Raw genomic sequence first — 13088 nt, 5'->3', positions numbered from 1 at the left:
TTCTAATTCCTTCAACAAATCTATTCCCAGTCATAAGCCCTAATGTGCCCTATGACCTCTGCTAAAGAGTGCATTGGTGTGTCTTCTAGCAGCGTAGAGAGAGATGCCAGCTGGGGGGCTGGGGCAGTGTGCTGGAGGCAAGCAGTATGCTGGATGGGAAAGCAGTGTTCCCGGGGTAAAGAAAGCCCTGCTTGGGTAGTCTTCACTGTTGTACCTAGATCTCTGAACACCTACTAATGCATTAACCATCTGGGAGGCACTGAGAGTTGAATATCTTTGTTCCTATTTTTAGAGAAAGGAAGAGCAAGATGCAAAGGATGAGCAGCTTGTCTGACGTCCCAGACTTGGCCACGTAGAAGGGAACCAGATTCCTTGGGGCATTTCAATATCAAACAGCTTGTTAATCTAGGATGTGAATTAAGTAGTTATTCTGCACTAATTCTTTGTATCTATAAGCACAGACTATCTACACAGGAAGCAATTTCTGAGTAGCTTACACCTTAGAATTTACATCCAAATTCAGTGTTGTGCAAATTTCCTGTCAGGTTTGGGACTTAGCCGTGAACATTTTGCATTGTCTGTAGAACTGAAGAAATAGAGGCTTGCTTCGCCCTGGGAGCTTTTTGCTGTCCCAGTGCTACAAAATAATCGTTTTTAAATAGAGAACTCCAAAGCCTGCCCATTAATTACTGCGTTTATAGATTGAACAACGGTTATTTTCTTTTTAATGCTTAATTACTTGTATCTTCAGAAATACAATGCCAGTTTTTGGCAACTCAGTTTTTCTTAATCAGATATTTCGACAGCAGAAAATCCTAAAATTTTACATGGAACAGATAACAATAATGTTCTTTTCTTTGTTGTATTTTTTTTTTTTTCTTCTGTTACTATGGATGCTTATCAGTATGGGGCTTATGAACCTGCACAGCAGTGTGGTCAGTGATCTCTGAGTTTGAACAATTATGTCCCTAGGTACAGCAAACTGTTATGATATTATAAAGCAGGAGGGACATGAGTCTTCCCTGAGTTGACTTTAGTCAATTCATTTAGAGTGTTGTCATTTTCCATTTAAACCTAGACATTGACTAAGAGAGATTTCTTCCCACTTCACTGGTGTGTTTTTTAATGACTATCTTAAACATTTAAGAATACTGCTAGTCTTAAGATCCCTCTGTAAATGCTCCCAAGTTTCAGATTATTTTTTTTTTTAATATTTTACAGCTTAATTCTTTCAGAATTACCAAAGAAATGACAGAAATAATGATCACCTGTTTGAGATACTTGCTTGCCAACTAGACTTTTTTTTTGTTGGTGGTGCAAAGTTTGATCTTTCTTATAGCGCGAGCTCCTGCTGGAAAACAATTCAAGAAAAGATGCCAGTCACTTGGATGATGACATTGGTAGTTGTAAATTTCAGGAGTTGAGTCAAACTCTTTAATCTTTGTCTCAGTGAAGTTATACAAAGGTCAAAGCTGCAATCTCAGACTAATAGGAGAAAAGAAGTAAAACTGTTTTGAGTTGACGTATTTGAACCACATTGTCAAATGCAAAGAGAGGGGGAAAAACATGTTAGCCTTTTGATTTTGTGCTTTGGGGAAGTGTTCTTTGAGTGTTCAAAGCGAGCTCTGGAGAACACAATAGCTTCTGATTTAAAAACTAATTTGCATGAAGCACACAGAAATTTGCAGATGGAGTCTTGCTGTGTGTTGCTGAACAGTATTAATGGTAAGCATCCATTGGAAAATCCATTGACTTTGTAACCCAGGATTCAAATGAGACTTAAAATGAACTAGTACACGAAACAGTCCTAAATTCTGTTGCAGTGAAGACCCCCAGTTAATAGCTAGCAACCTTGGAAAAACTGCTAAAACTGTACCAGAAGAAGGAAAAATGAGGAATTACATACTAAGTAATCTCTTTGTGTTTATATGTGTTCATTGCATGGGAAGGTATGGAAACTGTTTTCACCCAGGCTTTGTCAAGAGAATGTTTTTATCCAGTGGCTTAAATAAAAAGTGACTGTTATCTAGTACAGAGCCAAAGCTATGCAAAACCAAAGTGCAGAAGTTATGTAAGTTAATTGGGACTGCAAGTAGAATTGTCGTTTCATAGAACTTCAAAGAGCGTACATTTATCTTGCTACTTCAAAAGAGACAAAACGTAAACAAAAATGGTGAACTGGGTACTTCTCTGAGCCTTCACACGTGTCACCTCAAATTTTGTTTTCGTTTCAGTGGCATTCATTAAAAGAAGCATGAAATTTGAGGTGATCTGAGGAAATCTGCCTGAACGGTTTTACTCAGAGATGCTTCTAGGAAAACAGTGGCAATTGCAAAATAAACACAAAAGTACTGGTTTTCCTCCATGTACGCTATAGCTTTCAGATATCTGTCTTTCTCAAGCAATTTCTACTTTAAAAGAAACAACCTCTTAATGTGCTTCCATAAATATGTACTCCTAAATTTTCTGCCTACCTTGGATATAATGTCATTTTCAACTTTTTTTAGGTGCACGGACTCAGCCACAAGTTCACTTTCAGAGAAGATCAGTGAAATTACCAGAGAACACCAGCTATAGTGATTTGACAGCATATCTGACCGCAGCCAGTTCACCCTGGGAAGTGGACAGTTTCCCTTACTTGCAGGGATTGGATGGAAATGGAACAGGTAACCCATCACTTTGGTTTTGCTCTGATTTCATATCGGTCCAGGAACCAACTAGCTTTTGACCACGTAATTTTTTCCATCCCATTACAATTAACATTCTTTAAAATTTGGATGGCATTATTGGTTCAACTGCTTGTTCAAAACGCTGTTCTAATGAGGAGTTTTGATGTAACACAATTCATGTGGTGTTGACATCAGCTGTTTTTTGTGCTGATAATCATAGTTGTAGGAATCAGTGTTTAAATTAACGCAGAGAGCAAGGTCCCTCCTAAATGGAAGGACTGAATAACACAGAGAAAGATTCTCAACCTTGGAAGGACAGAGAAGTTTGTTACACTTGTAGTTTTGAGCTAAGTCTCCAAATTTGTCATATTGCATTTGCACATATGAAAATAGATTAATGTGAAGGAGAAAAAGAGAATATTTATATTGAGGACGTGATAACATTTCTTGTTCGATCACTATATAAAAAGAGCTAAAAATCCTAATTATCAAGGATTTCATAATGTTGTTTCAGCTAAGAGTTGTTCCATTGTCTTTTAAATTACCTTTGAATCTAGCTTTGGCCAAAAACAGCCAATTCTTGTAGCACCAAAGGAAAAGTACAAACTGTATTAAATTCAGAGCCACAAGACATTTTTTGTGATTGCAACTGCTTGTAATTCTTCTTGCACTTCTCAGTTAGTTTTGGCTGTAATCATTGGTGTTGTGTAGGCTAAAGAAAAACAGATGAATTGGGCATAGAAGGCTTTAAATGCTTCAACTGCTGTAAAAGGAAGAACTGTGTGTTCTCTGTGGCTGTATTGGTTTAGAAAGAAATTAACAGACTTCCAGTGCAGCAAAAGCAATTGAGATGAGGAAAACCTTGCTGTGGTGTGGGTTGTTTAAACTGTAGAATCAAATGCTTGAGGCTGTTGGACTGAGTTAGACAATCACCTGTCAGGATGGCATAGGCATAGCAGAGCCTGCTTTGAAGCAGGCTAAATAGCCCCTTGAGGTCCCTCCCTGCTGTTTCTCAGGATACGTTTACTTGTGATGTTTTGATCTAGGTGACTTTGAATGCTAGGTCATGCGAGTAAAGGGTGTGTGACTGAGCTTTCTAGTTTTCCCTCAGGGTGGAAAAAAATAAAAAATAAAAAATAAACTTCCCCTTCCCTTTGTACATATCTGAATATCTCATTTTCTGTTACAATTAGAAATGTGTCTGCTACCTTATTCCAATCCTTCTGTCTGCTTCAGTGAGTACATCTCATCCTATCCCTTCACCTGTCATTTCCTCATTCTCATCTTCTACCTTCTGTTTTCTCTGGCTGTCTGTATTCAGACATCTTCTTGTATCTCTTATCTCTTTCTAAAAGGAGGGGACGTATTTATCACGTTCATCTCTCTGTCTACTTCCTCACCTCCTTTCCTTTTATCTCTAAACCCACTGAGCAGACTGTTGGATAATGTGTGGAGAATTCCTCTCTCCCAGTTCTTTTCTCAGTGCTATGCAGACCAGCTTCCCACGCATTTATTTAGTGACATTTTGGCATGACCGATTTTTGCAGGAGCTACACAACCAGGGCATCATCTTTCCTCCTGTTTTAACCACCTGGCCTCCTACAAAACAGCTTAATGCACCCTTTTTAGTTGTCTGTATATACAGACTATGAAGGGATCTTTCTTTTTGAGCATGGATGCCTTTAATTTGACCTTTATTAACCTTCAGTTAAAATTATGTGCCGAAAGACCAAAATGAGTGGCAAATAAATGGGTTCTAATAAATTGTAAAGAGCTTTGTCTTCTGAATGCTGTAGCATCTACTATGGAATAGTATAAACTATGAATGTATTCATATGTGCACTATAATGTAGATAGCCTACTTTTAGTAGGAGTTTCTCTAGCTGTGAGAACATCAAACTACAAAGTCCTCACCTTGGATTGACTTCCTTTTCTTCGTCTCTGAGTGACATGGTAAAGATGTCATCTGAAAAACTTTCGAAGGAATAAAAGATGAGATGTTGGGGATTTAAAATTTTCTGTTCCAAAGGAGGAAGAAAAATGCAAAAAACTGTAGAATTCCTAACCAACTTTTCTGAATGCTGCCCCTCTACCTAATGGTTTATTATTGTGTTCTATCACGATTTCTTTGTACGTCTGTAGACTTTGAAAGAGGTTCTCTCATTTGTTTAAATCAGCTCAGTTCTCTGGCTGGTATTTATCCAGAGTGACTTTACAGTTGCTCCAACTAAAACTTATTGTCTGAGTTCAGCAGTTTTTTACAAAATCCTAAACGGATGCTGAGGTAGTAACATGGGCCAGTAAAAATTCATTGCATGACCAAGCATGTTCCAAACATGATGTTCAAACATTTTGCTGAAAGTAGTGATCAGTCCATATAGTGCTAGCTTGTTTTCTGTAGTATTCACTGGCTGGAGAACAGTAGGATGGTTTCACAAAATATCCTTTTGACCAGGCTGGGTGAAAACTTGCATGCAACAACGGACAAAGCTGCCTAATTATCATTTCTCCTGCTGGGTTTGAAGGGTGTCACATCTGAGTCACAGTGGATTTTCCTCTGATGTTTTTTAGAGCTCTTTACAGGTCACCAGAAGTCAAAAATGGCAACAAATAAATGAAAGCTGACATTTATTGAAGTCCATTCCCATTTAATCTGTGCATGTCCTCATCAGTTTTACAGCATGTGAGAGTTTCATAAGCATTGATTTTAATTTACCTTCACAATGGAAAGGGGACAAATTTATCTTTTTAATGGACATTTACGTAGCGTACGGATTTTTTTTCTACTTGCCAAAGATCCCTGGATTTCAGAAACTTCATGTCCTAATGTAACTTCAGCCCAGTACAGAGCAAAGGCTGAGTGCTCCTTAAGTAAAAAAGATGCAAGCAGTGTTTCATCACCAGGATGCATTTCTGGGGCTGGATATTCATATTAGGCAGGTATGCTTTATCAAGAGAGGAATGAAAGCAAAATTCAAAGCTTTCCTTATCTGAAAATAAATACAGTATAAAATATAACCTAGTTTTAGTTTTATCTAAAGGTTTCTAAATCTAAAGTTACACATTTGTCTCTAGGAATCTGTGTAAGCTAGAAAGTGACCAAGAATTAGCAAGAGGAATTTATTTCTTTGATACTGCCTGAGAAGCTCAGTGACCCAAGTGCAGTGACTTGGGGGCAGGCATCAGTGGGACAGCAGTTACAGGTACACAGGGAGGCAGTGGATTAAATAACTGAATAAAGGAACAACTTTTCCCATCAATCCCCTCTTCTCTGCTCCGTGTTGTATGGCTGTAGAGGTGTGATACCATGCACTGTTGGAGCTCATAATATCCATTCTTGGGTAGGCTGGCATCTTTCCCCTGTCCTGTATTTGAATTCTCAGACCTTATTTTGTATTTTTTTCTGTTACCTCTGTGGTTCTCTTATATGGCCATCTTCATGCACCTGTTTTCTCAGGTGGCAGTTCAGGCCCTGTGGAAGCAGTCCTCCTGCTCCTCAGTTTATAGGAGATCAAAGAAGACCTGTGCACTTGGGTCTGCTTCCAAACCTCCTTGGCCTGTTGGCTGTGGAATGCTGTCCTTGAAATGTGGGAAAGATGTGTCAGTGTAGATGCTGTAGTAAATAAGCCACAGGCAGAGTTACTTACTTGTGGTTATTTCCCATGTCTTGAGCTTGGTGTCTCTAGAATAATTCAAAGAATTTAAAATTTTGGGGGGTTTTGAGGAGTTCTGTCTTTCTTTCTTTTTGCCACCTCCACTCTTTCTGCCCTTTGCTGGTGGTGTCTTAACTTCGTTGAGCTGGCTGTCACTGGGGACATCCAGTTTGGGTAGGGGCCATTTCTACAAGCCGTCTGTTACGAGGTCTTGTAAATGTCTTACTGCTTTCCCACTGGTGTCTGGAATGTGTTTGGCCTGATGAGGACTGGCACTGAGATGCTGTATGTTCGTGAGGACCCCTTGTTGTGACTTGGTGTAGCTGATGGACAGATGAGTGTTGGGCAAAAATGTGCTTTTACAGGCAGTTTACTGGCATAAAGTGGCAGGGTTACAGGCAGGGTGTAATCTCTCACTGTCAACCAAACGCCCCCATTCCTTTCCTTACCTGCAGACAAAGATTAGCCCTGTGCCAGGATCAGCAGCTGCACAACCAAAGCGTGCAGCACTTGCGGGCAGGCAGCAGCTTTAGCAGCAGTGTGAGCTCAAATGGGCTCAAGCCCTTGCAGAACTGAAGTGTCTGTGTCTTCACTGCTATTGCTTTGAGCTCCAGATCTTGGTTAAACAGTACCAGAAACCTTTTTTCCCCTGAATACATACATACATCTTCCTTATTTTTTTCCTGTCATCGATTCATTTGGTTACATACCTGCAGGGTTATAATATTTCTTTAAATCATGTGTGGGGAAGTAATTTCCACTGGCATACAGTTGAAACACAAAGAATAATTATTATCTTGTATACATAATGTCCTAATAATCCATTTATCTTGGTTTATCTCAGTGGAAGCCCAGACAAAATACATTGTGGCGTTCTTAAACATGAGCAATCATGTTTGCAGTGTCCTTGCATATATGAGTGTCATAATGTAGGTTTATACAAATAAGGTGCTGAGATTTTTTTTTTCCTGTAATTGTGTCTGTGATGCTTGTATTTATTATTTTACAGCAAATGAAGATTCAAAAGTATATTCAGGAGGTTTTGCGTTGTGATTTTTTAATCTTCTGCATTTTTCACTTGATTTTGGAAAATTCTGAAGTATATGCATCTTGTTGGTTCTGAGTTTTGTAATGTGGGGAAGATTAATGCTACTTTCCCTTGAGAAATATATCAATTCGGTGCTGTGGTGCTGAGCCAAATGGATATGTCTTAAACTTTGGAAAAGTCTGTAGTCATAATTTTCGTTCATTCTCTTGGTACAGGAAACAGCACTAGGTATGACCTCACCCCTGTCGCTGCAGTCAGTGTCCATCTTCTCAGCAGTGATGGTACTTCAGTCCCAGTGAATGGCCCCATCTACGTAACAGTGCCTCTGCCAACAAACAGCAACTTGAAGCACAATGCACACGTTCCAGCCTGGAGGTTTGACCAAAAATTTGGTAGGTCACATTTAATTATGATTCCCTAGAAGGCTTCATTTATCTGAAACTAATGTCTCACTAACATTTGTTGTCTTATGTTATGTTACATAGTAAAGTCTTCACTGGAGTGTACAAAAAGTATGCTTTCTGTCTAAAAGAAGAGAAGATGGAGTTGTTTTATTCAAGCAGTATGTAGTATTTGTGCAAATGTACTTGAGTAGCATTCTGTGCCACTTCTTGACAAAAAAATTCATAAACGTAGCATTTTGAAATTATTAAATGTTTTCCATAAAACTATCCTGAGAGACACTTGATTTCAGGCAGACACTGAGAAACAGAGAACTGTATCAGCTGCAATATTGAACTGGAAGTCTGGAGAAATGGAAACCAGTCTTATCTTTGCCACCAGTCAGCTATTTGACCTTTGGTCCATCTCTTGTTTTGTCACTCAGTTTCCTGTCTGACACAGGAAATATAATAGTGACTTCTTTTCTAAATCCCTTTGAGATTGACTAATACCATCAGGAAAGTACGTGTAGGTGAATTAAAACACTTTGATATGACAAAATACCTAATTGGTATAATCTGTAAAATGCTGTCCAGTTTTTACACTGCAGGGTAACTTGCTATTGTGAGCAGGATTTCTCCTGAAATCTGTGTTTTAGTCTTTCTCTTTTTTTTTTTAAATAAGGGTTTGTTTTTCCATTGCTAGCTAGTATCCTATGCTGGCCTTCTTTATACCTTCAAAGTATAAAGGACCAAGCATTTAAGTCTTGTCCTGGTAATTCCACTTCCACAGTTATTTCACTGCGTCCTCTGAAGTAATACCAGATGATTGTTACAAAAAAGAAGTCAAGAAAAAAGACTGGAAGGTAGAAAGGCGGAGGACGTGAGGCAGAGAGGAAGAAAAAGGAAACAGATAATGTGGGGTTGTGCAGATAATCAATGGGGCTTTGTCCCTGCAAGGCACGGGTTTTGAGCCAGTGTGTGATCACGTCCAGAAGTGGAACAACCAGCCTGAAACCATTGTGCTGGAGGAGGGGGAGAGGAGGGGGGAAGAGAGAGGTGAAAGGGGAAATGACGTTTTTGCTTCCTTCCTGCCTCTGTTTGCTGAAATGGGTGGCTTTTTTTCAAATACCATGCCTGATAAATCACTTGTCGGGAATCAGTTGTATTAGAGAGTAAAGCAGTAGGATTTAATAAAGAGTAGTTTTGAATACAGCACAAAATTGGGTAGTAGAAAAAGTGTGTGATAAATGGATTCAGAGTTTCCCTTAACAGCGGAAATGTTGGTTTTCTTGTGGTGCCCTAGCAGTGCATTTCACTTACCTTCTGCTTGACACTGATTTTGATTTGTGACTCTAGAAAGTATTTTGTTTTCCCTTGTTAAAGGCAAGGCTGGTAAGACTGGCTCACGTTTACTTTCTCCTAATCCTTCCTGCCGGCTGTGTTACATCTGAACCTTGCCTCACTGCAAGTTACTCACTGCTGGTCAAAACCCTCTGATTTTGATTATGGAGCTTTCTCATTTACAGCCAAATTTCCATGCCCCTGCGGTGGGCCACAAAAGTTCTCTCTTACTATGGGGGATGTATTTCACTGTTGCATATAAAGAGCTAGTTACCCTACAGTGTGCAGTGTTTAGTATGTAGTGTAGATCAATATGGGTTAATTAATTAGTGCTGCAGCTTGAGGCTCCTGATCTGGACACAAGTTCATGATAAACTAACGGATCACTTGTGTTGTAGGGAGGAGAAGGCATGAGGACTACTGAACAAAACAAGTTTTTTGTCAGGCCACTTAACTTCACAAACTCATGGAGAGGAAGGTACAGAAGACATTATCCTTAGGCTCCAGCTCACACTTCAGCTGAAGTAAGCATCTTTCCATGCAACCAAAGATGATGAACAAAGACTTATTTAAGCCCTGATTGCAGCATGCCAGTTCTAGCAGAATTTTGGCCACATCCCAACCAATTTAAATTAGAACAGACTAATTTAATAAGTAGAGCAGCTACTCTATCTTGTATGGGCTGCATTAGCACCCTAAGGGCTGTCAAACTAGCCATATGTAGCACTGACAGGGGGGTACCCTGTCATACTCTGTGCCTCTTGTGCTTGGAATCTGAAGCGCGGAGGCTGGATTGTGACTGTGATGGCTTCATACTGGAGAAATGCTTACCAGGCAAGTAAGTTGTTGTAACCCTTTTGCACTGCCAGCTCTGTGCCTTGTCAGAGATAGGCCCTCTAACCTCATTATTCTGATTTTTGCCTTTCATTTCAGGAGCTGTTTTTTTCAGAGCTAATTACATTGTGGTCTGTCCTTAATAGCTTTTCAGCGGCTTAAATTTTCACACTTGTATCTGAAAATTGAGTAAATGCCAGAGATGGAAAACCATGAATGTATTGCCAGACAATAATGCAGAGCTTCTCTCTGGCGTATTTGCAGTACAGTGGGCGTTTGTTCGTGCAAGCCATTGTTTTTGTTCGGAATCCATGTGGTTGTCATCATTACTGTATCAAGTATAATTTCTGCTCTAGAAAGCAGATTTTTTTTCACTTTTAGGAGAAGAGAGCGGAGAAAGGGACAGAAGTAATAGGAATGGGTCTGAATTCTTATAATCACATACATTATGCTGAGCTCATGGTGCACTTGATATAAATGCAGTGGTGTCTGACTGGAAGCGCAGAGGTTTTCATGGTTTCTACAGAAACTATGCATATTTTCATATTACAGTAGCTAAATATAATTAATAGCTTCTTAGGATGTTTGCCATAAACAATCTGAATTGTAATTCCCAGTTTTTCACTGAGAAAGGGCTATAGAGTGAGGGGCTTGAGGCTGAAGGTGTCTCCACTGGCACTGGTGAAACAGCCAGAAAAAGCAGGCTGACATCAAAATAAGACAAGGTGCTGCATCTACTTTACGCTGTTCCAGATGAGATGTTTCATTACAAAACAAACTTACTGCCTAGCAGTGCCTTGTGTGCATAGCGGGAATTAAAGCAGTAGTACCTTTTTGAATAATTAATGACATAAACAGCAATTAACTATGCTATAGAGAAGTTTTAGGATAAATAAGTGGTATTGACCCTAACAACCTTGTTCTTGTGTTGGAAGTACTCTGCCACTTTTCTCTGCTGCAAGTGTTGGTGTTGGTAATGCCAGGCGTAGGTGCACTGATGTTGTGAAGACATACACTAAAATACAACTTCATCTTTCTGCACTGTGGTATGCCCCCCTCTCTCTCGTATTCCATGCAGCTCTGAAAGAGTGCTTTTATTTCATCATTCACGCAAAGTTTTGAACGGAAGAGATGCAGATTCTCGTTTTTATCATCAGAGTTGTTCAGTGAGGCTTTTGTTTTTCATTTTCTTAGTGCTGTCTTATGTCTCTCAAAATCTGAAGAGGATGAAAAGCTTTTATTTCTTCTTTATCCATAAACGGATAGCTGGAATTGTGATTTTGTACATTTGCCTTGACGTCAGTAGGACTTATGGGAATGTAATTAATCTTCTTGTTCCCGGACACAAGATTGTTGTCCAGAACTTCTTTCCAGCCTTGTCCGTTTGTGAGTACTGGAATGAATACCACAGGTCTGAGTAGGAATTAAAGTTGGTACCTCCTGTGTGTTTTCCAGCTCCCACCAGCTAGGCTGGGTAACATGGCAGTCGTTCAGCTGTGTTCTCCTCTGTCACCATTTGAATGGTTTTTGTTTTATGCTAAGGTGCTGCTTTTTCATGTGAAACAGTAAGCAACACTGTAAGACTCCTTGTTTTAAGTTCTCAATTTCATGCTACGTGGTATGGAGGCATTATGTTGCCTGTAGATGCATGTCTGGAGCTGTAGGAAGGACTTCAAAATATTACCAAATAATGCAGAGTGTGTAATACAGAAATAGGGTTCATTAGTTATTCAGTGACAATTCTGATGCATTTGGTTGATTCTTAATCCTACCAAGAAACAGGACAATATTTTCAACGCTGTTTCCAACAGTGGATGCAAAGGACTCGTGGTGTGAAGGGGTTAAACCTCCATCCTTTGTCTCCTCCTTCCTTAATTTGTGTTCCTTTTTGTGTACTAATGTGTAAGGGAAGTTCAGAATACTATCTCTCTGTTTCTGCTCCTCCCCAAACTCTTGGTGTAAGTCTTTGACATGACCTTGTTGTGTTTAAGTTGTTAGCTTCTTCACAGAAGAGGAGGTTTTCTCCAGTGCCTGAAAGCTCAACCATGTTTTATGTAAAGTGATTACAGAATGTGGAGAAGAGTATCTTGGGGAGCTCTTACTAGTTTTATAAAGAACAATACTTCATGTGCTCTTGCTGTGCTTTGTCAGTGGTTTCTGACTGCATTTAAGGTTGTAATAGATGTCTAAATACACTGGAAAGTCTGATACTTTTGTTTTGTGGGTGACGTACTGCTTTCAGTGGTAAAATTTCCATTGATTTTTATAGAGTCAAAGTTTCCTGCTTGTTCCTTAGCAAAATGAAGATAATATTTTTTGTGCTCAAAAGAAGTTGCGTGAATGTATAAACACTGTCAGAACCTTTTGACTGGAATATAGTTTTGCTGCATATCATGTAAGTGAAGTGATGCTTGCTTTTTGTTCGTAGCACTCATAGGGAAGAGGAACAGCTACAGTCAGGGAGAAAATGTAAGCATCTGTACATCTACCTGTCTATTATTTGTAAATAAGATGACTCATAAAGGTCATTTAAATTTTGCATTGGTGGTAAAAGGAATCCTCCCAAAGAACAGGATGACTTGCATTTTCATAAAAATGCAATGCATTCCTTTTTGTTGTAGATGGAGTTAACTTCTCACTGCCACCACATTCATACACTGCACAACAGACATAGGATAATTTAACAGAAATATGTGCAGTCTTGTTTGGTGGGCTATCTGATGCTGGGTATGAGAGCAGACTCTGAACTGGGCTCGGATGGACTGCATTTGGACTACGTATGGCTGCTTGTGCCATCTGGGATTTCATGTGCTCTGAGTGGGTTCTGCTGGGTTTGCTACATGGGAAATGTGCATAACTCCATTACTGTAATTGTCATTTGTGTTGTCCTGAGTCCCACCAAAAAAATGCATTATTATTATGAACACAGTGAATGTGTTCCCTGCCCCCAAAAGTCAGGATTTAATACAAGCAGTAGAACCAGATCCAGAACATTTGGTTCTAGATCATATTCACTGATAACAGAGATCCATTTGCAAACTGCATGGAAAAAACTAAGCCTCCACAAAGTAGGCATTTATACTGTTTGCATAGTGTGCAAGTTTCCTGACAATTTGATTTTGAATTCCTTTCTATCTCAACTGCCAAGGTTTGATTATTC

General features: G+C 39.4%; 1 protein-coding gene across 1 annotated transcript in view; it reads left to right on the top strand.

The window, feature by feature from the left end:
- The window catches only part of FAM171A1 (family with sequence similarity 171 member A1), a gene marked incomplete at its 3' end in the record, with an annotated part of 83202 nt that overhangs the window by 57074 nt on the left and 13040 nt on the right, over nt 1–13088 (top strand). Inside the window, exons 4-5 of the mRNA XM_079538050.1 lie at nt 2508–2666; nt 7586–7762. Coding sequence (XP_079394176.1) covers nt 2508–2666; nt 7586–7762 — 336 coding nt within the window. The remainder of the gene's footprint in view (nt 1–2507; nt 2667–7585; nt 7763–13088) is intronic.

The sequence above is a fragment of the Tetrao urogallus genome (assembly GCF_951394365.1).
Source record: "Tetrao urogallus genome assembly, chromosome: 7".
Lineage (NCBI taxonomy): Eukaryota > Metazoa > Chordata > Aves > Galliformes > Phasianidae > Tetrao > Tetrao urogallus.
This window is presented reverse-complemented; position numbering and strand designations above follow the sequence as displayed.